Genomic DNA, 27,509 nt, shown 5'->3' with positions numbered 1-27,509 from the left:
TTCCTTTGCATGAGTCACATTGCAAACAAATTTTCAAATAAATTCCTAATTTCTAGAATTTATGGGTGAAATAATATGGCACAGCATTAGAGAGAGAGAGAGAGAGAGAGAGAGAGATCTTTGTAGTGGAATCTCCCCACAATGAAGTAGATAACCTAGATATTAAAGTGGTCTATCCTCGGGAATAATCAGAAAATGCATCAAGATAATCAGAGTATCAGAACAATTTTTTTCTGATACTTCGTATACAATATAGAAACTGAAATGTAATCAGATATAAGGAATAATCTCCCAGCTGTGAAAAAAATCTCTGTCTGTAAAATTAGTTCTACAAATGTTGTAGCCTATTTATGGTCTCTGAGAAATATTCATCTTTTATCCATAATCTCTAGCACTTCCTCACCTTTCTTAATAAGAGGAACTCTATTCCTGACACTGCTTCCCATTTGCAAATTCAAATTATCATCAATTTTATAGTCAATTAACTGGGCTTTCTTAGGTGGTACATTATTATTATTAACTTTATTAATATTCTAACAATAAGAATTAAACTATTAATGATGAATAGTGTGTCTCACTTTAACATAGGTCTATCCCACTGGTGGGATACATGCCAACTCCAAAGAAAAGTTAGTCATGTGCTTTTCAGAAGACGAAAGCTTAAGATAAAGACTGATGTGCTTGACGTGGAAGTGGTATTACATAGGTCTCAGCCAAGACATGTGATAGTCACTGTAGGGATAACTAGAAAGAAAAGTCTGTGGCTCTGATTAACCAGCTCAAGTAGATCTTGTGTGGACTGGAGGAAGAATGCTCCTGGCTGTTTTATACTTCCTGCTGTGGAGTTTTCAAATCTCCACTGGCCATTTCCCTCGAGCCTGTGCCTCTTCCAAGAACCTGATGGAGAAGGAATGCTGCCCATCATGGAAGGGTGATGGGAGTCCCTGTGGCCAGCTCTCAGGCCGGGGTTCCTGTCAGGACATCCTTCTGTCCAATGCACCATCTGGGCCTCAATTCCCCTTCACAGGGGTGGATGACCGGGAGTCTTGGCCCTCTGTCTTTTATAATAGGACCTGCCAGTGCTCCGGCAACTTCATGGGATTCAACTGTGGAAACTGCAAGTTTGGCTTTGCAGGACCAAACTGCACAGAGAGAAAATTCTTGGTGAGAAGAAACATCTTTGATTTCAGTGTCTCAGAGAAGGACAAATTTCTTGCCTACCTCAATTTAGCGAAGCATACTATCAGCCCAGACTATGTCATCCCCACAGGCACCTATGGCCAGATGAATAATGGATCGACACCCATGTTTAATGACATCAGCATTTATGACCTCTTTGTCTGGATGCATTATTATGTGTCAAGGGACACACTGCTCGGAGGGTCTGAAATCTGGAGAGACATTGATTTTGCCCATGAAGCACCAGGTTTTCTGCCTTGGCATAGACTACTTTTGTTGCTGTGGGAACAAGAAATCCAGAAGCTGACAGAGGATGAGAACTTCACTATTCCATACTGGGATTGGCGGGATGCAGAAAACTGTGACATTTGCACAGATGAGTACATGGGAGGTCACCACCCAGCAAACCCTAACCTACTCAGCCCAGCATCATTCTTCTCCTCTTGGCAGGTAAGATGCACTGGACATACAATGTCAGAGCAGAAAGGAACCTTGGCAATCACTTCTTCAGGCAGGTCGTTATAAATTTCCCTCCAGACTTTCCCCACCTAGCATAGAAAAGGTAACTTGTTGAGAGCTCCCAGTGTACCTCATAATTTTCCTTTATAGCACACTTTAGATATTTGTGTGACTATTTGTCTAATTTCCTCTACTAGATTTCTAAGCTGCAATGAACAATGAGTACTTGATTCATCACTGTATTTCACAGCACCTAGTATGGTCCCTGGCAAATAATGGCAATACCTCCTTACATATTTGTGAATGAATAAATGAATGAATGAATACATATTTAGATGATTAAACAGATGATCTAGGCCAGTGTTTCTGAATAATAAAATTATTATTTACAATAAAACTCATATGGTGTAAAAATTAAAAATGCAAATTCCGACTCCTATTCCAGACCCATTGATCATAATCTTCAGCGGAAGGGTCCTGAGAAGGCATAATTTACTAAATGACTACGGTGGTTATTGTCATCAAAAAAGTTTGGGGAATACTTATTGGATTAGATGTGCATTTCTTAATATTTGAGAATCCTAAAGTTCAAATAGGTAAATGAAAACAGCTAATATTCATTGAGCATGTAGCATGTGTGAGCCCTGCTGCAAGTGTTTTTGTGCATTAAATCATTTAATATGCTTATTAACTTTTCCCCATTATAAAGGTATAAAACTTGCATAAGATCACACAGGTGGCAAGCAGCAAAAATATTTGTTTTTGAATAGTCTGGCTGCATAACTGCTCTATGTTATTTCCAAGGACATGACTGCTGTGATGGCTTTAGCTAAAGGATCTTGCCCATTCTGTCTCACTTTTCATGAAGCTGCAGAAGAAATTAGCTTTCTTCCTAAATACTTGCAAACTTTATATACAATGTAAGGGATTGCTACTTCGAAACTGAAAGCCTATTTCTACTATTCTGAATTTTTCATTACGAATTAGAGACAAAGTGTAACCAAAGAAATAGGTGTTTAATTATTTATCATTTTAAAACCATAAAGGTAGAAGGAATGCTTTTATGACTGTCTTCCAGAAATTTCTAATGCAGCACTTTTGGCTAGCAATGCTTTATGATATTAAGCCCAATATTCGAATGGGATGGGAAGAATAGTGCACTTGATGCCTCATACTCTGCAGTTTTGAAATATAGGTGCCGCCCCCTCCTAGGTTCACATACCTTCCAAATGGAGCCTATTGAAGCTTGTTGGAAAATGGCCACTGTATAATTTCTGGTGTCATGCATGTAAGCTATTTACCAAGAGTAAGGAGTATATTTGTGCAGGAAGGGCTAGAAAAAATTTACTTGAAAAAAGTGTATTTCAATAAGCCTTAAGACCTCCCACGTTCATCTATAAAGTGCAAAACTCTCATCTAGCTCTCACATCCTCTGTCACTGCTGAAAATACTGCCAAGCTGGGATGTAGGATTTTCAGTCAGTTATAATACTTTCCTTAACTATGTAGCTTCACTTGACCCAGAAAGGCTGGAGGATTATCTAAATTATAAGAAAAAAAAATTACAACAATCAAACTGAAGCTTGATAGATAGACACAAATTAATATTTAGTTATATGAGGTGTATACTACCCAGATGATACCCAGAATTATATCTGTGTTGTCTTTTATAATAATTTATTGATTATTAAGTGGATTTTTTTTCATTTTATGATTGTGGCCAGTTTTATCAGTTTCTAAAGAAAATTTTTGGCTCCAGTGTGTAAACACCAGCTTGAAATTATTATTATATTAACTACAACCTTGTTCCATGTTTTTAAAATAAAATTAGGATATAGAGTGGAGAACAAGACCACTTGGGGAAAAAAAAGCAAACCACAATTTAAACAAGAAAGGAGAACATTTAAAGGTGAACATGTGGGGTCCACTTACTGTGTCTAAGTAGTGTCAAGAGATAATCAGTGGAAGGGATGACAGTCAAACCCAGCACCATTGTCTGTTTCCATTTCTTCACACGGCCTCTCTGGTTACAGAGTCCATCAGAAATTAAGATCAGTTGCTTATATCGATTTAATTCAGCAGTTTTCAGTGTGAAAATCACCTAGGGAGCTTTTAAAAAACCTTTTAAAAAATAAAACACTTGTAAAAGCTCTGCCCACCTTCTTTTTTTTATTTTTTAAAATTGATTTTTTATTTTATTTACTTTTTATTCATTTATATTTTCTCCCACCAACTTCTTGCAGAGAAATTCAGATTCAGGTGGTTTGCTGTGAAGTGCGGGCACCTGTATTTTTATAATAAAACTTCCTCAGGTGATTCTAATATGCAGCCAGAGCTAAGAATCACTGATTTAATGATTTTGGAGATTGTTTTGGTATCTGTTTACTTTCCCTTTACAAAAACACAAATTCTGTAATAAACACACCATTAACTTGAATGCTTTTGCCTAAATTGAACACTCAAATTAAAAACTAGACTATTTTGTGTGAGATGAAATCTGAATAGCTTCCAGACTAAGTTCATTAATACCTTCCAAATTAGCTAGGCTGAGAGCTCCTCTCATACAAAGACTTCATTTTTTTTTTAATTGGTTTCAGATATCTTTTCAGCTGACACAAAAACGGAGGTTTTAGAGATTTTATAATATTTATCAAGTGAGCAGAGAGAACGTCAATGGTATCTAGTACAGTGCCCCCATTTTATAAAACAAGATAAAGAGGGCTAAAAATGGTAGAATGATTTGTCCAAGGTCACACATCTGAGGACAAAAACCAAGTGGCTCTGACTCCAAGCTATCTAGATCAACCGTGTTGTTCCCTATTTATAAGTATCCATTTAGGCTCAGAAGGGGTGGAACAAATGACTAATTTATGGATGTATAATTTGACATGTAGTCATTTTGACTCCCTTAAAATTCATTTGCCCCAGACAACATGGGCAGACACAGTGATGGTTCCTTTTCATTTAGTCATAATGAAAATATTCTATTAGACTTTTATGGATCCACCTCCCTTACTCAGGTAGAATTTGATCCTCTCCCTTGGTGCCATAATTACATTTTTTATAGATTTATATCATAGAATATATAATTTTCAGTACATATTATGGTTTTCAAATCTGTCTCTGTATACCAGATTGTTAGCCACTCCTAGGTAGAGATCATTTCTAAATATTACTAGATCCACAGAGTCCAGACCATAATATATACATGAAACAGGCTCTATAAATACATGCTGAATTGAACAAAATTTGACAGCAGAGAAATGTTAGCTCCAGTGCTAACATAGATTAAAAATTAAACTCTGCATGGGTGGATTTCTAGGACCTTAGATGATACTTTTTAATGCATGGCATTTTCCCCAATGTCAAGGACACAACAATGTCAATAGCAGCCACTTACTCAAATTCAGGGATAAGAGATTTTGTGCATTCAAGAAAAAAAGGAAGAGCACAATAAAGAAGATCAAGCAAGTTACAACATAGCTGTCATTTAAATGAGATTAAGACTATTTACTTGGCAGAGTTTTCTATCAAATAAGATACACTTTATAAGATAAAATCAGATAATTAATGTTAGTTTTCTGAGAAAGTTTACATTCGCAGTTCATGTGTTCTGTTTGTTCATTTATTTGTTTGTTTAATGTCAAAAGCTTTTGAAGTAGAGGCCATGTTTGCCATCAATTAAAATAGTCCATTATTTTTGGAGGTGGAGGTTGCTTAATAACATTTAAGTACAAAATACCTGTGCTCAACACAATTAAATCCGTGTTATATAACCAACAGATAAGCTGGTCATTAAAATAAAAGGGATATCAGGAATAGCTGTCATGATGAATCAAAAGAAAGCGTAAAAAAACATTTCCTAGCTGATAGACATGAGCAAATTGTGGTCAGAGAATTCACTCATCAGCTGAAAAGCACATCACAGGGAAGCAAACTGTGGGAAGAAAAGTCACATTTCAGCAGAAAGTCATGGGTTTTGGGTAACCATGACAACAGCTCAGTGAAATAACAGCTTCTCTTTTTTCTTTATGAAAAAGATTCTGTGGAATGTCATATGGTTTACATTCTTCCCAGATAAATCTCTAATGCCATAACAGAATCTTTGCTTCTGAAAGCTTTTAATAGTTGACACTTTATTACTATTTCTTTAAATTTAAAAGAAAACTATATAGGTTCATCTGTTTCTTCTTTCTATCTCCCTTTTTATCCTTTGACTTGGGGCGCTTGATTTTTTTTCCCCTAGCGCATGTTATAAGTCACTTGTGTTGACATAGAAAAAGAACAAAGTTGTTGTTAGAAGGCCTTGGCTCAAATTCTACCTCTGCCACTTACCAGATGACATTGGATAAGTTATTTAAAATCTTTGACCTTTGGTTTTTCTTAAGAGAAAAAAAAAAATGAGGTGCAATTATCATATAAGTTTCTTTTTTATGTTAATGTGAGGACTAAATGGAATAAAAGCAGAATAATGTAGAAGAAAGGATACACATCGACATGAATTTTGAGGCACATCAACATGAATTTGAGTGGACTTTTGTAACTTTACTTAGCCACAAGACCCTAAGCAAATTGCTTAACTATTCTGAGACTTTTTCCTCTAAAATTAGAATAATATAGCTTAAAACATTACTGTGAAGGAATTCAGTGAAATTTTTCCTGCAAAATGACTTGTTTGGTATCTGACATATATTTGAGTTTCATGTGTGGAAAGAATTAGTATATTTTTAAATGATATATCAAAGTTAGCAATTATAATAATGAATATTTGAACAGTATTATAGACCTAGGATTAAAAATGATTTGGTGGCTGTCCAATACTCTTGTATTCAGTAATAATTATAGTAGTTGTCATTTTTAAACACTACACCTGGCACTATATTAAATGATTTACATATATTATATTATTTGATAAATTGTTATAATCCCAATTTATACATGAAAAACTTAATACTCAGAACTTAGGTAACTTGCCCAAGGTCACATAGCCAATAGGGTCAATATTGGAAACCATGTTTTTCTGGATACAGTCTTCATGATCATAACCAGTGCTAACAATTTCTCGTTTTCTGTCTCCTCTTCCATATGAAACATAAAGACAATATAGTTTGGAGTTAAGATTTTCAAATTATTTCTGGAACCAGCGTAGATTTCTTCCTTGTTGCTAATACCTCCAGTCATCTGAACACTTAGTCACTTGGCAGTTGGCATTTCAGCAGAAATAGTTTCATTCAAATTTCGCTAATTTAACTGAGTCTGCTGTAGGAGTCTTTTAGGCCGCAAGATCTTTTGAAAATATCCTGAGAAGATTTATTATTCAAAGAGGAATGAAAATCATTTCATCTACGTACCTGCTGTGGTGTCTAGTTAATCAAAATCATAAAGGCATCCAACATATTCAATTCAGTGCAAAAGTTAGGTTAGTTTGATTCAACCATTCCTACGCTATTAATAGGTGGTAATAAATGTAGTGGATATAGCTTTGAAATCGGGGGACTGTGCTTTAGTGCTCTGGTTCTGACTCCAAACATCATATGACCTTAAGAGAAGTCAACCAACAGTTCTAGTTCTCAATTACATATGAATAAAAGGATTAAGGAATGTCTTGAAGTAAAAGAACTAGAAACTGAAAATTTTTGAGTCAGGAACTATTTGTTGAAGAGGTTCTTTTTTCATATATCATAGTACAATTAAAGAAACTGAGACTTACCAAGTCTAAAAAATATGTTCATTGTCACATTGCTATTAAGTAAATGAGCCAGAATTGTAGGCTGCATCTACTTGAACCTGGAGCCCAGTTTTTTTCTACCATGCAATGGTTCAATTCTTAAATTATTTCTTAGTGACCAAAAATTAAAAGTAGCTTCTCTAAGATTTTCTTGTCTAACACAGTAGCAGCCATCCTTCTATGTGTGTTTGTAAGTACACTATGATGTTTGCAAAATGACAAAATTGTCTAACGGTGCATTTCTAAACATGTCCCTGTCATTAAGCAATGTATAACTGTATTAATCTAATAATTAGAAATCTAAAGATGTTAATCAGGAATTCCAACCTTTCTACCTTTTCCTCTTGACTCAAAGGTGGTGACAATTTCTTTAACACGAATGTGTTTTGTACAGATTATCTGTAGCCGACTGGAGGAATACAACAGCCGTCAGGCTTTATGCAATGGAACTCAGGAGGGACCGTTACTACGCAATCCCGGAAACCATGACAAAGCCAGGACCCCAAGGCTCCCCTCTTCAGCTGATGTGGAATTTTGCCTGAGTTTGACCCAGTATGAGTCTGGTTCCATGGATAAAACTGCCAATTTCAGCTTTAGAAACACATTGGAAGGTAATCTCTTTTTTTCGCTCAATCATTATTTTTTTTTTCTAAATTCATGTTTATAGTCTCTTATCCAAAATTCTGGGCCCAGAGGTGTTTGGAAATCCAGAATTTTCTGAATTGAGTAAGGATATGTGTTTTATATATCTATATTGACAATAACCCTAGCAGACTCTGGGCAGCACTTCATAATCCAGCACATTAATAATGCTTCAGAGAAATGTATGAATATATCCACCCTGGGAATAAACAGAGACAATAGACAGCCCAATGGTGAATAAAGTCAAGTTTTTCCCACTAGGAGAGTATTGATGCAAAACAAAATAATTCCATTTTCAGAGCTTTTTGTATTGTAAAATTATAGATATAGGACTATGGACCTATAATATTTTCCTAAATTTTAGTGTGTGAAATAAGTCCATTCTTTTAACTATAATAAAGGCACAACTCATATGTCAGGTCAAACTTCCATCCTATTATCCCTCAAGATTTCTTTGATTCATCAGAGATTCCTTCTCATAGTCTTTTCTAACTCCCAGTTATTTCTCATACAAATTTCTCAATCTTGCTTGTATATTGCATTCAACATCTGTTCATTCTTCTCTGCTCAGAGTTGACTCAGTCATGAAACCTATCCCATTCGCCTCAATTTGCACTGGGGAAATAAACTCACAACAACCAAAACAACACAAAAACAAAAACACTCAAGTCACAAATTTAACAGGAGGTTTGGAAGGCCTAGGGAGCTAATTTGTGGCAAGGCAGACAACTCAAAATTTAACACTAGACATCCTACCTCCTAAAAGTCCTTTGGCAGCCTACCATGCAGACGAACTTTTCTCTCTGTTGTAATCATTTTTGCCTTAATTTTTTTTCTTTTTGTTGTTTTAGACCCTAACTTTTCTTGATCTACTATACAGACCAGTTTTACTGTCTCATTCATTTCTCTGTTTTATTTCAAACCATAATTTCAAGGTCTTATACCCAGAATCAAGTTAAGCAACGAGTCCCACTCCTGAAGAGGAAGGAATTCTGTTTGCCAGCTATTAAAATAGAAATTATGGGCCAGGAGCTGTGGCTCATGCCTTTAATCCTAGCACTTTGGGAGGCCAAGGCAGGTGGATCATTTGAGCTCAGGAGTTCGAGACCAGCCTGAGCAAGAGTAAGACCCAGACTCTACTAAAAATAGAAAGAAATTATCTGGACAACTAAAAATATATACATAAAAAATTAGCTGGGCATGGTGGCGCATGCCTGTAGTCCCAGCTACTCGGGAGGCTGAGGCAGGAGGATCACTTGAGCCCAGGAGTTTGACGTTGCTGTGAGCTAGGCTGATGCCACGGCACTCTAGCCCAGACAACAGAGTGAGACTCTGTCTCAAAAAAAAAAAAAAAAAAAAATGAAATTATGTTTATCCTTATACAGAAATATTAATGATTAACTTTTTAAAGTAATCACTATGTGCAAGGCATTGTGCCAAACACTTTGTATGACATTATCTCACTTAATTCTTAAAACCATCCCTCAAGAAGATTACATTATTATTCCCACTTTGAAGAGAGGAAACAGGATGAAAGATATCAAGTAATTTGGTTATAATTGGTCACCGAGTAAGCAGCAGAGGTAGTCTACTTCTGGATTTGTCAAGTACCAAAGTCCAGTTTCTTTCCATTGCATTGTAATGACCCAGAATGAGTTGAAAGTTTCTTAAAAGTGGACAATATCAATTTGGTCTTTCAATATAATATAAGAAAGCAATACATAGCACCAGGGATTCTCAGAGCCCATATGCCAAGACTGAGACACATAATTTGGCAGTCACCATCTGGGAGAATTGGTGTTTCATTGGACTCTGCAGGGATTAATAGCAGTACTCCAAATGCTGACATTAGTGACCTTGCAAAGCAGGGCTTCATCTTTAAGGGAACTGGAGTACTTTGCAGGTTTTTCAGGCAGAGTTTACAGTTATGAGTGTCAAAGCATATACTTTATTATTAAAGCATGTGAGCTGGTTAAAGAAATAAGGCAGGGGAATCTCACTCCTAGGGCCTCAAGTCAAACAAGAAAAGTGGCTTGTGGGCAATATATATAACTTGAACTTTTGTACCCCCATAATGAGCTGAAATTAAAAAAAAAAAAAAAAAAGATGTGTCAACTGAGCCAGTGGTTTTTAAATGAAGTTCTAACACACACAGGTAAGTAGGGAACATCAGATTTATTGCAAAGAATTTGCTAATGCTAATAATTTATGTTTGTGAATTTATTTTTTTCCAATAATTTATCATTCACACACTCTGGTAAACTTTCTTGAGAAGGAGAGAAAAAGCATAATAGCACATTATCTGGACATAGCAGGTGTTCAATAAGTATTTGATAACTGAATAGATAAATAGTATCTTTGGGTCCTTCTGATTGCATCTAACCCATAACTTAGCTTATCTATGCCTACTGTATAAACTCCATGTCATGGTGGGAAAATGTTGGAAACCATTGATCTAAGCTACCAACAAGCACTTTTCCCAATCAGGGACATATTTTTTAAATATTTTCTTTAAACTTTTATTTAGAAACAATTTTAAGATTACAGAAATGTTGCAAAAATAAAAGTAGTACAAAAATTGTGTATATAACCTTTACCCAGATTCTCTTACTGTTTATACTTTATCCTGTTTCTCTCTCCCCCCAAGTCTGAACCATTTGAGGTCAAATGGCATAGATCATAACTCTTTACTCCTGAATATTTCAGTGTATATTTCCTATGAATAAGAATGGCCTCTTCTCTAACCACATAACAATTTTCAACTTTAGTAAATTCTATGTTTATATAATGCTTTTATCCAATCTGTTTATATTTTGGTTTTTTCAATAGACCTAAAAATATCCTTTATAACGTTTTTCCTCCCCAGAATAGGAGCCAGTCTAAGGTCAAGTAGCACTTAGTTATCATGGTTCTTTAGGCTTCTTCAATCTGAAATGTTTCCATAGCCTTTTGTGTGTGTGTGCCTCTTTCTTAGATTTATAGTTCTGGAGAATGCAGTCCTTCTCCCTCGTTTTTTAATAGAATGTTCCTCTTTTTGAGTTTGTCTGATATTTCCTTGTGACTGGATCCAGGCAATGCACTCTTAGCCAGAATTCTGCATAGGCAATTTTGTGTCTTTCTGAGAGGATATCACACCTGGAGGACATGATGACCATTTGCCTCATGTTGGTGCTTAATTTTGATCACCTGCTCCAGATGTGGTCCAATTTTCCCACTGTATTATTTTTTCCCCTTTCCAACTAATACACTGTCTACATGGAGACATTTTTCAAAATTATGCAAATATCCTGCCTCTCATCACAATTTTCTCCTGCAGTTACAAAATGCAGATGGTTACAAAATCATGACTTTCCAACTTCAACACTCCTTTTACATTTATTAGCCAACATTCAAGATTCTATTGTTGGCAAAAATTATCCATTCCTTCTTTCTATCTATCACCTATCTATCCAGTAATGGTATGGAGTAAAGGCTTTCTATTTTTTCAATGATATATAATTCAATGTGCTTAATTATCTTTATGCTCAATGGTCCCATAATTTGTCCATGGGTATAACTTCAAGCTGATTCTTATGTCTCTGTTTTATATATACATCATTTTTAAGCACTTTCTGTCTGGTATAACAAATTACTCTAGACTTACCTTGTACCTACAATGTTCCAGGTCTAGAATTAGCCATATATTCAAAGAGCAATGATTCTTTTCATTGGGAAGAATATTCAAGGACAAGATCTGGGAGCAAATTTTGTTCACTGAAGAGACACATATTATCTTACAACCTGAATAGGGTAGGGATAAATTGTTGCTTTTGATTGAACCTTACAGTTACTGCTGCCCTTTTTTCTTTTAGGCCTTGTAAAATGTGTGTAACATACTTCCCATGGAACAAATTCTCACAGTCATTCCTAGGATGAAGGAATTGTGCTTTTATCCACTGAACTTATTTATGTAACCTCAACTTCTTCTTAGATTTCAATGCTGAATTAAAGAGTGAAGATATGCATTTTTGAATTGCATAATAGAACCTCATGTTCCTAGATAAAGCACAGAAAAATAATCTACATTATAAAAGGTAGTCTCCAATTAAAATAGGGGTCTCTGTGGAGTCTGAGGTATTAGATTCCAAGAGGAATCTTCTCTTGTGCAAATCTATAACTACCCATCGTGCCCTGTTTTCACAGTTTACAAGAGTGTTAACTAAATTAGCACTGTTGGGAGTGGGACATGGGGACTGGGAGTTCAGTGACATGGTTAAAGGCAATTAAACTGACTAGGTATACATTTCTACTAGAATTTTTAAGGATTTATGTCTTACATTTAAGTCTTTTATTCACCTTGAATTAATTTTTGTATATGGCAAGGCAAAGGGTCCTGTTTCATTCTTCTGCATGTGACTATCCAGTTTTCCCAGAACCATTTGTTGAAAAGGGCTTCCTTTCCCCAGTGTATGTTGTTGTCTGCTTTGCTGAAGATCAGTTGGTCATAGGTAGACGATTTTATTTCTGGGTTCTCTGTTCTGTTCCATTGGCCTATGTCTCTACTTCTATACCAGTACCATGCTATTTTGGTTACTTAGCCTTGTAGTATAATTTGAAGTCTGGTAATGTGATGCCTCCATATTTGTTCTTTTTGCTTAAGATTGTCTTAGCTATTTGGGCTCTGTTTTGGTTCCAAATGAAGCATAGAATTACTTTTTCTAGATCTGTGAAATGTGACATTGGTATTTTGATGGGGATTTCAATGAATCTGTAAATCACTTTGGGCAGTATGGACATTTTAACAATGTTGATTCTACCAGTCCATGAGCATGAGATGTTTTTCCATTTGTTTGTGTCATCTATGACTTCTTTCATCAGTGTTTTGTAGTTCTCCTTGTAGAGATCTTTCACCTTCTTGAATGCCTGTCAAATTCTTAGTCATTAATTCTTAATGCCTTGCTCCCAAAGCAGGAGGGTGGCAGGACTAGAATATGTTCATTTCCTCTGGTCATTAGAAACCCCTAGTTAGCATATAGTAATAGCCTTCTAGAAATTATGACTATTTGAACATTAGGGGGCATTTTAATTCTTTCAGAGACAGATTTCTTTAGAACAAGTAACACTATTGAGATATCTGGGTGGTAGAGACTTACAGTTTTATATTTCTTTCTGGATGAACTTAGAATAGTTTAAAGTTTGAGGATATTATTGCTTTACACTCAGTAAACTTTTAGCAATAGCTTCAATAATGATGTAACCGGGCTTCTCTCTGCAAAGAAAAAAGGGAAATGCTAGTCCTACTTATGTATTTATACATTTTAAATGACTCTTCTATCACTTCTGTCTTCTACTCCCCTTCTCTAGGCATACTAGTATGCAATTTGTTGTTCTTTTCAAATATGAATATTGAGAAAGTAAAGTAATTTTATTTAAGGCATGTGCCATCTGTGCTCTAAATTAAAAGGTGCTGATATTATGTGCTGGCAAGCATTATCTTACTAAACTCATTGGGTGGAGAGAGAGAGAGCTTTTCTAGGTTGGAGTAGGGCCCACTAAAGTCAATTGAAACACTGATTTTGAAGGCATATAGAACTGGATTTAAGTATAAGTTCCAACCATCTTCTTCCTCATTTATAAAATGTGTCTAAAAATTACATGTTTAGGCTATTGTGAAGATATAGTACTAGCTTCTACTATTACACATTCATAAGAAATATTTTCCCTTTTCCTTCCTTCCTTCTCTGTAATCTTTAATAGTTTTATTAATTTCTCTTATGATTTAGCATAGGTTATCAGTCTTCATGATATGTATTTATCCATACTCAAGAGTTTTCATTTAATTTTTCATCATTTGAATTTACTACTGTGGAAAATGTCCTTTTACTAAGAGATAATCTTATTTTTTTAAGAATTCAATTTAAGGTCCTAATTGTTTTGTTCCAATTTATGGAACAAAATAATAATGCACCTCTTCTAATGGACGTTTCACTTCTTTGGGACAAATCTTGGGGAAAATGCTACGAATTAGCAATAAGTACTGCAAAAAAAGCAGAACTCTTTTATGCATATATTAATTAAACAAATATGAGTTGAGAGACTTCAGGATATCAAAGGCAAATTAACAATGTCTGGCACATTTATAGGACTGCTTTGAGACCTTATGCAGTGATTAATTGCAAATATTTTGGTTTCAGAATCCATTTACAACTGTTATGATGTAGGGAAAACCAGCAAGCTTTTTTTTAATGTGAGTTATATTTATGACTACTTACCATTTATAAAACTGAAATTGAGGAATTTTGAAAAGAAGTATTGATTCATTAATAACAAATTCATTATATACTAGTAAAAATAATATAATTTTTAAAAATATTTTCAAAAATACTAAGTGGAACGACACTGCTTTATATTTTTACAAATAGAATACATTTGGATTCTTATGTTTGCTTTTGCTGCATGCAATAAATTATGATTTTCTGTTTGGTTGAAGAATTTGAAGAAAATCTAGCTTCACATAATTACATAATTGGAATAGGAAGAAGTATTTTTTAAATTATGTTAAGACAAGTTTAGATCTTTTTTTCTATACTAGAACTCATAAGTGGCAATTTCTTGAAAGTCTAATTGCACTGTCAAATCTGAAATCTTATCAGTGAACTTTTTGTATTTGTTACATTAAAATCCATTGATCTGTCCTGAATTATGAATGGATATTTTACCCATGAATTCTTTCATAACATCATGCATGGGTCATTTGCAAATACTGAGTTAGGTAGATCTTCCTAATGTTGAAACATCTAATTATAAAATATTCAAAAGTCATATTCATTAATATAACCACCAATCTCATCAGAATTGTCTTTAAGTTTTGAGACGAGACTCTGTCAAGCTCATAATGATGGAATCAAATTTTCTAAAATTCTAATTTTTGCTTGAAAGCTCAAACTGTATCATTGGGAAAAATATCAGCAGTTGTTTTCTTTTAAGCGACAGACTTACTTTGTTCACTTTCAAGAGAATATCTGCCAAACTCCTAAGTCTCAAGAACCAGTTATCTCTCAATTCTGCATTCAAGTGAAAATCATATCTCATGAACAAACACAGTTATTTCAGCTCTCTGCACAAACAATGATGGTGCAAGTGCTTTTACCCTAGATGACCATATTTCAGAATGCAGCAGAAATATTATATAGGTGTAACCCATTCTATCAGACAGAAAATTAAAAAGACATGTAAAAAGGATGGAGTTTGCAAAAATATTTTTATTGCTTCATCAAGGGGATTCTTAAGTGAAACTGGTATTCATTCATTTTTTACTGCAAGTGTATGGCTGGTAAAGAATACAATGGGTATGAGTACAGTTGGTTGGCACTGCCTTGATTGATACTAAGACACCAGATTTACCCACAATTACTTTTGCACTATTAGTGCAACAGTGAACACAGAAAAAGGAAAAACACATCTTAGTATTCTTAGGAAAATGGTTTTAACGTCACAGAGCCTCTAAGTGTTTCAGGTACTTCAAGGAGTCCATTGGTCACACTTTGCTAATCTATAAAACATTGTGATGGTAGAATAATTGAATTTTTTCAAATGAGTTCATCTGGGAAGACTATTAATTTCAAGTGTAATTCTGCAATTTCAGGGTGAAGTACCATAGAAAGCTTATATCCAAAGGCATGTTTGCTAAATCAAAAGAGATGATGATTACGAGTATATGATACTGCCTGTTTCCTCTGGAGATTCTGACTCAGTAGGCCTGGCAGTGAGAGTGAGGATGTTTATGACCCCCAGAGAGCCATATTGACTCACATAATGATGTTGAAAATGGTCAGAATTAGTATGTATGTATAGATGTGTGTGTGTGCGCATGTATAAAATGTCAGAAAAAAAAATTACTCAATAAAAATAGTTAATATCTTTATATTAAACCTTCCTGTTAATACAGGCTGGGCACAATGGCCCACATCTGTAATTTAGTACTTTTGGAGGCTGAAGCAAAAGGATTGCTTGAGGCCAGGAGTTTGAGATCAGCATGAGCAATGTAGCAAGATCCCATCTCTACAAAAAAAATTCAATTAGCCTGGCATGAAAGCCTGAGCCTGTAGTCACAGCTACTCAGCAGGCTGAGGCACAAAGATTACTTAAGCCTAGGAGTCTGAGGCTGCAATGAGCCGTGATTGCACCACTGTGTTCCAGCCTGGACAACAGAGCAAGATCCTGTCTCTAAAACAAACAATAAAAAACCTTGCTGTTAATACGAATAGCACACACACATACATATTTCTTTGGAGTAGAAGTAAAAGGTGTTTTCTTACAGTGGTACACTAGTTACCTTGATTCTCTCTCTGGTGGCTGTCTAGGTTGTCTACAGTGGATTGGATGTAACCTGAGAGCTCTCATCAGGATGAGGTCCAGACATACCTTCCAGGATTAGGAAAGTCAAGGGACAGCATGAAAACCTCACAGTGGTCAAGCACCACCAAGCTATGAAAATACAGGTTTTATATAGTCAATAGTAGGACATTGTGGTTCCCACACTTGATCTTATTTTTGGTAAATTCCTCAGGTGATTTTTATGATCACACATACAAGGGAGCTCTGCTCTATAGCAGGTTTCTGTATTCAAAACATTTGTTTCCATATGATGTACAAAATAATGGAGGGGGAGCAGATTTTGTATAGTCAAATTTAGAAATATGGCTACAAAAATTTGCTATTTCATGACTTACATTCCTCTTGTTTGCAAGCTCCTCTTACCTCAAGGGCAGAAAAAGAAAAAAAAAGATGTCATTTTTATAATAGGAGATTTCTGTTTAGTAAAATCTCCAGTGTGAAAAGAATGCTCCTTAGTCAATTTGTAAGTCTGACCATTAGCCTCTGATTCACATGGCATAAATAGATTTCTTTGATATCCAAAGGGCTTTAGCTATATTAAAGCAAAAGAATAATGGATATTTCTGTTTCCACTTTCATATGAGAAACAGAGATGGGGAGCAAAATTAATATTTGTTGGTCACCTGATATTGTGCATATTGTCAAGCCATTCATTTGAAGGTTGCAAGTACACGAGATAGATTTTGTTTTGATTTTACAGATAAGGAAACTGACAGTCACATAGTTGATAAACACTCTGAGTTGAGCCTACTACTTCAAACCTATCTGACTCCAAGCCTGATATAATTCCACGTCAGCATAAAGGCTTTTCTAAGTTGCTAGGGTAAAACTTAGGACTCTGATACACTCCCAATCCTGCATCTGGTATATGACCCAACACTAATCACTCTGCTCAATAGGAGTATCTTAGAAGAAATTCTTTTGTGAAAACAATGAACTTTTTAGGTGGTCAAAAATACAGAAATATGACAGTCAATAAACTAATAAAAGTACACAACACAGACTTTTACTTCTGCGGAGGTGAAATAAATACACTTTTTCCCTATTTCTCACTCTAAATACAGTCAAAAATCTTTGGATATTATATATAAAAGAAACAGAAGAACATGAATGGTGGAGAGAGGAAGGAAGATTGTCTAGGGACCTTGGGACCTCATGACATTGTGGCAAGTTCCCTGGGTTTTATTTTTGCTTTACATATTCAGAAGATTGGCCAGACATGGTGGTGCATACATGTAGTCTCAGCTACTTGGGAGGCTGAGGCAGGAGTTTCAGGGTGCAGTGAGCTATAAGCTGTGATGATGTCACTGCACTCTAGCCCCGGCAACAGAATGAGACGTTGTGTCAAAAACAAAACAAAACAAAACAAGACAAAGCAAAACAAAAAAACAAAAACATATTTGGAGCTGAAGAAGCTGGGAACCTGGAAACACCAAGAGGTATAGACAAAACTAAAACAAACAAACAAATAAACACCAACAAAAGCCTTCTCTCTTTAGTCAAAGAATTAGGAAAGCGGCAGAAAATTTTTAAGCAGTCCTACCCTACTCCATTCAAGCACAAAAACAGAAAAACTGTGGCACAATGCCAGCAAAGGTTGACTGGGGAGATTAGACTTCCCCTCTTGCCAGGCTATAACAAGGTGTCTCAATCCCCTTCCAGGGTGGCGTCACAGAAGGCTTAGTATGAAGCAAAAATTTGCATTTCAACCACGAAGAAATGAACCACTCTCCCTACTTTACACGGAGGTTGGAGGTCGTATGGAGCAACTGCAATTCTACCCCTACCTGGCAGTAAAAAACGTGACTCTCCCACCATTCCCTGATGGATTGGTATCAGAGGAGGCCTAGTGGAGAGTCGGGACTTCTATCAGGGTCTGTTGGTGATGAGGGCACCCAATCCGTGGTATTAGCAGAAGCCAAGTAAGGAGCAGTAACGAAGCATTCTTACCTCTTCTAGCCAGGAAGGTATCAGTAGTAGCCTAGTGGGGAATCAGGTCAAGTGAGGAGCCTAGGCTTCTATCCTTGCTTGGCAGTAATGATACAGTGTTTCCCTTCCTCTGCTGGACCTGAAGCAGAGAAAGCCAGTAAATTATAAAATATTATAAAACAGAAGATTTAATAAGATCTAGAGTCCCATAAAATCATACCCAAAATGTCTACGTTTCAAACAAAAATCTATCATCATATCAAGAAATTTCATACTTGAATGAAAAAAGACAATCAATAGATGGTAATGCTGAAATGACAGAGATGTTAGAATTATCTGACAAAGATTTTAAAACAGCCATTTTATGAATGCTTCGATGAACAACTACAAACATGCTTGAAACAAATGAAAAAAATAGAATGACCTAGGAAGAAAATAGAAGAGATAAAAAAGAACAAAATAAAAATTTAGAACTGAAAAATAGAGTAACTAAAATAAAAATTTCAAGAAATGTGTTTGACAGCAGAGTGGAAGGAAGAGACAGTAGAGAGGAAAGAATCAGTGAACCAGAAAGTAGAACAACAGAAAGTACCAAATCTGAAAAACAAAGGGAAAATGACTGGAAAAAATTGAACAAAGGATGAAGGACTTGTGGAACTATAAAAAAAGATTTTACATTTGTGTTATCAGAATCCTAGCGAGCAGGAAAATGGCGGGTCTGAGAAAGTGCTTAAAGAAATAATGCCTGAAAACTTCCCAAATTTGGCAAAACACATAAAACTACAGATTCAGGACACTAAGTGAATCTGCATTTAGTTAAACCCACAGAAATCCACATCAAGAAATATCACTGTTAAACTTTCAAAAACTGAAGATGAAAAAAATTTGGAAACTAGTAAGAGATTAACTATATATTCTCTCTATTGGGAAAAAAATTGAATGACATTAGATTTCTCCTCTGAAACCTCAGAGGCCAGAAGGTGGCACTACATTTTTCAAACATTGAAAGAAAAGAACTGTCAACCCATAACCCATATCTCATGCCCAGGGAAAATATGATTTAAGAATGAAGAAGAAATCAGGTTTTTCTTAGATGAAGGAAAACTTAGAGACTTTGTCACCAACAGACCTACCCTGAAAGAATGATTAACAGAAGTTTCCTAAATATAAAGGAAATGATTAAAGAAGAAAGTTTCTTAAGCAAAAATATGGTAAATCCAATATATTTCTTTTTGTTGAGCTTTCTAAATTACGTTTGTTAGTCACAGCAAAAATAATAAAATTTTATGTTGTGTTTCTAAATGAACATAAGGAAAATATTTAAGATAATTATGTTCTGTATCAGAGAGGGTAAAGGAATATAAATAGAGGTAAGTTTTCTATACTTAATTTGAACTGGTTGAATGATGATGACAGCAGGCAGAAAAAGTATGTAAAGATAATGTAAAACTTAGAGAAATCACTAAAAAAAGTGACACAAAAAGATATATTCAATAAAGCTATTGATAAATCAAAATGTAATTCACAAAAGCATTCTAGCAACTCACATGATGATAAGAAAAATAAAACAGAAAAAAAATCATAGACATAACAAACAGAAAAAAATAAAATGACAGGTTTAAGCATAACAATGCAATAATTATATTAAATGTAAATGGTTTAAAAATGTCAATTAAAAGACTGATATTTGTACATTAAATATTTAAAAAAATTACCCAAATATATCCAGACTGCAGGAAACTCACTTCAAATACAACAATATGCACAGTTTGAAAGTTAAAGAATGGAAAAAACTCACAAAATATTAATCAAAATAAAGGAAGAATGGCAATACTAATATCAGATGAAGTAGACTTCAGAGCAAAAACAAATTAGTAGAATAAGAGAAGGACACTTTATAATGAGAAATGAGTCAATCCACTAAGAAGACATAGCAATCCTAAATGTGTATGCACCAAACAATAGCACTCCAAAATATGTGAAGCAAAAGCTGATAGAGCTGAAAGGAGAAAAAAAGACAAATTCACAATTATAGTAGAAGATTTTAATATTCCTTTTTCAATAATTAATAGGACTAAGCAGAAAATCTGCAAGGATATAGAACTCAACACGATCAGCCAAAAGAATCTAATCAACATTTATAGTACACTCCAATCAATATAAAAAAAAAAAAAACTTTTTTCAAATGGCCACAAAACATATACTAAACATATGGCCACATCTTGGGCCATAAAACAAACCTCAACAAATTTAAAAGAATTGAAATCATACACATTATATTCTTTTCACTACAAAGGAATCAAACTAGAAATCAATAATATAAAGATAACAGGAAAATTTCCAAACTCTTAGAAACTATATAAAATAATTCTAAATAACTCAAGGAGTAAAGAGGAAATCTTAAGAAAAATCAAATAAAATAAGAGTACACTGAGCTGAATAAAAATAAAAAAACTTATGAAAACTTGTGAGACACAGCTTAAAACAGTGCTCAAAGGGGAAAGTATAGCACTAAATACATACATTTAAAAAGAAGAAAAGTCTCAAATTAGTAATATAAGTTCAACCTCAGAAACCTAAAAAAGAAGAAAAACATAAAACCAAAGTAAAAAGAATGAAGAAAATAAGAAAGATAAAAGTGGAAAGCAATGAAATTAACAAACAAAACAATGGAGAATGAGAATACAACAAAGAGATGGTTCTTTGAAAATATCAATAAAATTGACAAACTAGCAAGATTTAAATGAAAAAAAGAGCAAAGATACAAATTACCAATTTCAAGAAACAAACAGGCAATATCACTACAGATCTTGCAGACAGCAAATGGATGATAAAGAATACTATGAACATTCTACATACATGTTTGACAATTTAGATGAAAGAGAAATAAATGCCTCGTATTTATATATTCAAGGAATATTTATAGAGCATCTATGATATACAGGCACTTTGCAGTATGCTAGGAATAACTAGTGAATATGGCACACATCCCATTCTCCTGAAATTTATAGTATAATTAATACCTAGATTATGAATAAATAATTATAATCCAAAGGAAGTTATCATTACAAAGAGACAAGTTTAAGTGTTATTAAATAAAAGGACCTAAACAAATGCTTCTTGTCAAAGAAACTCTCATTGATGATTTGACATCCTCAAGAGTGAGTTGGAGTAGATTAAGTAATATGCAAATAAGGAAAAGGGAAAAATTTACAAATTCCTTTCTATATCCTTACAACATAGCCTTACAAATTCCCAGAGAAACTTTGTAATTAATAACAACTGCTAACATCACTATAACCCTACTTTTTCAATTCCTAAACACCTTCACATCAATTATCTTAATTACTCCTCTCAAAAGCCTTATACCATATTTATTATTATGTACATTTTATAAATGAGGAAACTGAGATTCTAGGAATTTAAATAACTTGACAAGGTCACACAACTAACAGGTAGCAAAATTAGATCATCAACAAGGAAGTTTATGTCCTTGAGTCTTCCAAATAGAAAGGCCAATTTTAAGAGGCAACTAGAAAGTAGTAACTAAGCATCACACCACCTGAGTTTAAATCCTGATACTATCACTAGCCAGATGACGTTTGCTAAGTTTAACCTGTCTTTGCTTGAAGTCCTTCATTTACAAAGCAAGGATAATCGGAACATCTACCTCATGTGTTGTTGTGAAGATTACATGAGTCAATATTTGCCAATTATACTATTTTAGAACAGTTATTTTACTGCAATGGTAGAAGTTCATTTAATAAGATTACTATCTTGCATGCTGATGCATACACTGTAATTTTCTAGCTCTATACTGAAATCAAATTCTAAAAATAAAGTAAACTAGTCCTTGAGACCCCAAGTGGACAAAAAATTATTTTGGCAAAATATTGGTCCTAAATCTAACTTACATCCAAAGAGTAATGTGTAGCAAAGTGTTATTTTCTACTTAGAATGTCTTCTAAAAACAATCTTTGAGATGACATTATATCCTTCTACAAACTCCTGAAATCTAGTAAGGGAATTAAATTTGACAGAAACAAAAATTGGCCATAAAGGAGTAAACATCTGAGCCTTAAACAATATCTTGCTGACACTACTAAAAATTCCAGCCTTCTCTGAGTTTTATGACAGGAATCTGACTGATCCGAGTGACTGTATGCCATCCAAAGTCCTGTGCTAGGAAGCTTGCGAAGTTTTTATTTAGAGCAGGAACCACCATGATAGGGCCTTCTCTACCCTGAGATAGTACATTATGGGCCTCAGCCTTTTCTCTCAATGGACATGACAAGAATTAAGGGAAATAAGGGGACTGTCATACCTGGAACAGAAAATCAATTGTCTGCGTTAGATTTCGGTACAACCAGTAGCTTTACACCACCTGAGAGAATGTGACAGAATGATTAAGCGCAGAGCTTTGAAGTCTGGCAGGTAGTTGGTCCAAATCCTGACTCTACCACTGACCTGCTGAATGACCTTAAACAAACCGCTTACATTCTGTGAGCCTTAGTTTCACCACCTGAAAGTTGGTTAAATGATATCTTGTTTACAAAGTTACTGTGAGGATTAAGTTCCATAAGAACATAAGGAAACAGCCTAAGAGTAGAAGGTGTGGTATGATAATGGCAATAATTTTTGTTGTAGAGAGGCAATTAAGTAGTGAGGAAGAGAAAAACACACTGAGGTTACTAAGTGGAGAAATCAGTCTAATGCTTAAAATAATAAGCAGTTTAAAATAATAATGCAAAAAAGTATGTTGAATTCCTCTGTTGAGTTTATAGAAATGACCGACTAATTACGACTGATCAACTGTTGTCTTTGTGCATAAAGTGAAAAGAATTAGAGCAATAGTTCTGAAACTTTAGTGTGCATTAGAATCACCTGGAAAACTTGTTAACTACACATGGTGAGTCCCCACTCTACTTTGTGATTCAATAGTTCTCTGCTAGAGTATTTATTTGCAGTTATAACAAATTTACAGGTGATGATGCTGGCTGTGGGACTACACTTTTGCAAACCACATTTGTAGAGCTTTTGTGATCTTAGCTATCTTATAATAAATATAGGATATGAAACACTCACCTACCAGGACATTTGACTTGTTGCTTTGTTGAAGGGTTCTCCTGAGTAAAATTAAAAGTATTTCCTAATAAATATAAGTGTTAATTCATTACATTTATGGATGTAGAGCTAGCACTTTGAGAAAACTGGAAATTGGTTGAAAGTTAATGCTTGCAGTGTACCTAGGGACTTGTTCAGATCCGAATTTTTTTTTTTTGAGCTGCAATTTATATTTCTACTTCAAGTAGTTGAAATGACAAGGTTTTTAAAGCAGTTGGCCATCAAATGCAATCTTTTAAAACCGTTGTGTGTAACCTTTTGAAGCTGTGCACTGCATAATTCCTCAATTAAGTTGCACATTAGGACAGTAAATTAGGGGGAATGTAAGCCTAGGGATATAAAGTCACTTCTTTTCAATCTTCAGATGCACTAATGTATATTTTTCTATCTTTTTTTGTTTTCTTTTCTCCAATTCTAACTCTGAAACACTATGAAATGTTAAAATAGGTTTAAAAGATGCACTTAAAATTATATTAAATTCAATAAATTAAATGTGTTCTAGTCTCCTGAAGATTTAACTGCACATCTTTTCACATTTCAAAATCTAATAGGTGTGATAAAGTACAACATCAATAATCCATCTTTCTAGAAAGAAAGATACTGAATTACACAAAGTGATACATGTGTAAATGCCTAGCCAGTGCCTGCCATGGAGTAGTTGTTCAATTGTTTTAAACATCATTTTCAAGGGAACATGGAGAAATTATGAGTAAGAAAATATTTCAAAACAGTTCATGGTGTAGGATCTTAAAGGCAGAAGCAGTTTGGGGCTGTCAGAATATAGAAGGAAAAAATTTCAGGTGAAGGAAATAATTATTCAGAGGTAAAGTTTCTGAAGCACCAAGTTCAGGTTTAGAGGATGAAGAACAATTTAGCCTAATTTGGTGACTTTCACCCCTGGTTGCACATTAGAACACCTGGGGTGTTTTTAAAGCTCCAGGTTCCTGAGTCCCATTCTAAACCAATTAAATTTGAATCTCCAGATGCCAGAGATAAGCATCAATATTAAAAACAAACAAACAAAAAATCTCTAGAGTAGTATCAGAGAAGAAAAGAAAGAAAAAGAGAGATGGATTGACTAGTTGAAATTTTCTAATTTTGTCATTGACCTGAAGCAGTGTTTATTAATTTCCCACAGGAATGTAGCATGTAAACATGTAGGCATAACATTAAGTAATTTGGAAAACTGTCACTGCCCTTCACAAAGAACTTTGAGCCATTTTGGCATCTGTGACTGCTAACAAGGTCCCTACTGGCTTATTAGACTTCTATCCATGGGGAATCCCTGGACAAGGTTGAGGCAATAACACATTCTGCATCTTGGTGTAATTCAATGTATAAAAATGACAAGCTCATAAATTCATTGCAGGGGCATGGGAAAAAGAATTTTCCAAGGTGTGTCGGCAAGTCAGGACAGACACTGTTCAATTGTGGTGTGCAGAAAAGAGCACAAGTTTTGGAATTAACCACTCCTATATTCAATTCATTGATTCCCCAATTACTAGCTTGAATTTAGCTGTGTTATTTAACTTCTATAAACTGCAGTTTCACATTTTTAAAATTGGGATAATGTTAATGTTCATATAACAAGTAACTCTGAAATTCAAATGAGATCATGTATATGAAAGATATTTGAAAAGATGAAGTATGCAATTATTATTTGGCATCTAGAATTTCATTTTTGACTTGTTCTTCCAAAAGAGAATAAAATCTCAGCAAGAGAAGCTATTAATGTTGATGCAATCATTTCTGTTTTCTTCAAGTTGACTTCATCAGCTAAAAAAATTAACTATGTGAAAAGTCAAGTAGAAAATAATTTATTCACGTTTTTTATGTTATTTGCATCCCTAACATTTTCTCTGTTTTGTCACTGGACAAGCACCAGAATAGAGCCTTCTGAAGTTCCCTTATAGGTTTTATGGAGACAAATGTATCTTTCCTATTCCCAATTCCTGTACGATGTAGAAATGAAAAATTGAGAAGTATTTTATATTTTTCTTTTAAATACAAAGATGTGCAAGGCTTTAACTATGAAAAATCAACACAAATAATTTTGTTCCTACTTCTGAGGCATTTCTAGTCTATCTTAAGATACAAGATATTCATAGTTCATTTTAAATTGTTTACCTAATAAGATTATCTAGATTAACAATCTGGTACATGTCACAAAGATGGGTTCAGCCAGGACCTTTCAACTATTTCTGAGCACATATCACAATGTATTCTGACAAACCCCATGTGCTTTCTGTCCTTTCTTAATAACATTGGAGGCTTTTCCATATGCAACACCTGGCTAGTCAACATAAAAAGTGAGTTAAGAAGCATATCCTTGTTGAAAAATGTCTTATAATGGCAGCCCAGGAGCACCTGATGTTGGATGAAGGCAAGCAGCATGCAGGTTTATATAGAGCAACGTAGTTCAGGAAGGAAGAATAGAACCTGGTGCTGGGATGGGGCCCTGATGGCATGGAGTTGTGGCAAAAGAGGGTCTTCTGCAGAGGGATTGCCCCATAATCTTGGTTAGCAGCTCCCATGGTGAGCACCCATTCTTCACATGCAACCAAATTATAGAAATGATAGTTACTACTCAGGAAGCATCCATTTTGCACCAGACCTATACTCCATGCTTTCACACCTGCTACCAAAATTAATCCTTGCCACAATCCCATAGATGGTAATAGTTACTCCCTCTCTTACCAAGGATGCTCAAAAAAGATAGACGCTCTCAACAAAGAGCATACTTCCATTAAGTAACAGAATTTAAACCCAAGTCTGCTCAGCTCTAAAAATATTTTCTCTACAGCAGTATCTTTAAACTGGGATAGATACACAACCACTGACTCACAAAGACTCTCTAAGGGGTACCTGGCACAGAGAGTTTTAAAGAAATTTTATTTTCAGGTCATCCTCCAAGTATGCTTTTCTAAAATTAATCTGAGAGCAATCTCCTCAAGATTCTCCTTCATACCTCCCCTTTCACAATCTCTCTTCTCTGATATTTTAGAAGAAAGCCTACCTCTTACCTATCCTGATTCCTTTCTCAACATGTTCCCTGAAAGGGTTAAAACCTCCAGGGTTCCAAACAAGTGGCAAATTCAAAATTCAAAAATTCAAAATTCAAAAAGGGTGTCAATGTTGTTAAAGTGGTTGACTTTAATTACTAGGTAACAAGCTTCTTACAAGTTGGGTGGTTTATAAATAAACTCATAATTTATAAAATTGCTCTCATCAAAGAATTCTTGGTTGAGTTGTCAGTTGATAGATCCAATTATAAGAACTAATTTTTATGGTGAATCATGTCATTTTTGGCATGTATAACTCAAAGGAAGTTCAAGTAATTAAGTGCAATGTCTATAAAAAATCTTTTCATTCCCATCTAGTTATATATGAGAACAAAGTTTCTCAGCAGTTAGGTTTATTTTTTTAAATTTAGAATAGAATTTATATTGAATTCCATCCTTTCTAACAAAGAATATCATTCATCCATGGACATCCAAATTAATTTTTTTTTTTTTTTTTTTTTTTTTTTGAGACAGAGTCTCACTCTGTTGCCCAGGCTAGAGTGAGTGCCGTGGCGTCAGCCTAGCTCACAGCAACCTCAAACTCCTGGGCTCAAGCGATCCTCCTGTCTCAGCCTCCCGAGTAGCTGGGACTACAGGCATGCACCACCATGCCCGGCTAATTTTTTCTATATATATTTTTAGCTGTCCATATAATTTCTTTCTATTTTTAGTAGAGATGGGGTCTCGCTCTTGCTCAGGCTGGTCTCGAACTCCTGAGCTCAAACGATCCGCCCACCTCGGCCTCCCAGAGTGCTAGGATTACAGGCGTGAGCCACCACGCCCGGCCCCAAATTAATTTTTAACAATTTTCATCAGCTTTATTAAGATATGTGTTTATAATAAAATTTTGTTTTTTACATTTAATAATTATTGTAAAATATTGAATATTTTCATGTCATCTGGATCAGTTAGGTAATACTAAAAATTTTAATGATAACTCTATCCAGAAGATTAGACATATAGTCACATGAAATTTTTAAACAGTTATTTGAATTTACATAATTATTTTTG

General features: G+C 34.7%; 1 protein-coding gene across 1 annotated transcript in view; it reads left to right on the top strand.

Moving 5' to 3' along the window:
- The first annotated feature begins 731 nt into the window (after positions 1-731).
- Positions 732-27,509, top strand: part of TYR (tyrosinase) — an 84,518-nt gene continuing 57,740 nt past the window's right edge. Inside the window, exons 1-2 of the mRNA XM_069469083.1 lie at positions 732-1,629; positions 7,760-7,976. Coding sequence (XP_069325184.1) covers positions 811-1,629; positions 7,760-7,976 — 1,036 coding nt within the window. The 5' untranslated portion in view covers positions 732-810. The remainder of the gene's footprint in view (positions 1,630-7,759; positions 7,977-27,509) is intronic.

Source organism: Eulemur rufifrons, chromosome 6, assembly GCF_041146395.1.
Source record: "Eulemur rufifrons isolate Redbay chromosome 6, OSU_ERuf_1, whole genome shotgun sequence".
NCBI lineage: Eukaryota > Metazoa > Chordata > Mammalia > Primates > Lemuridae > Eulemur > Eulemur rufifrons.
This window is presented reverse-complemented; position numbering and strand designations above follow the sequence as displayed.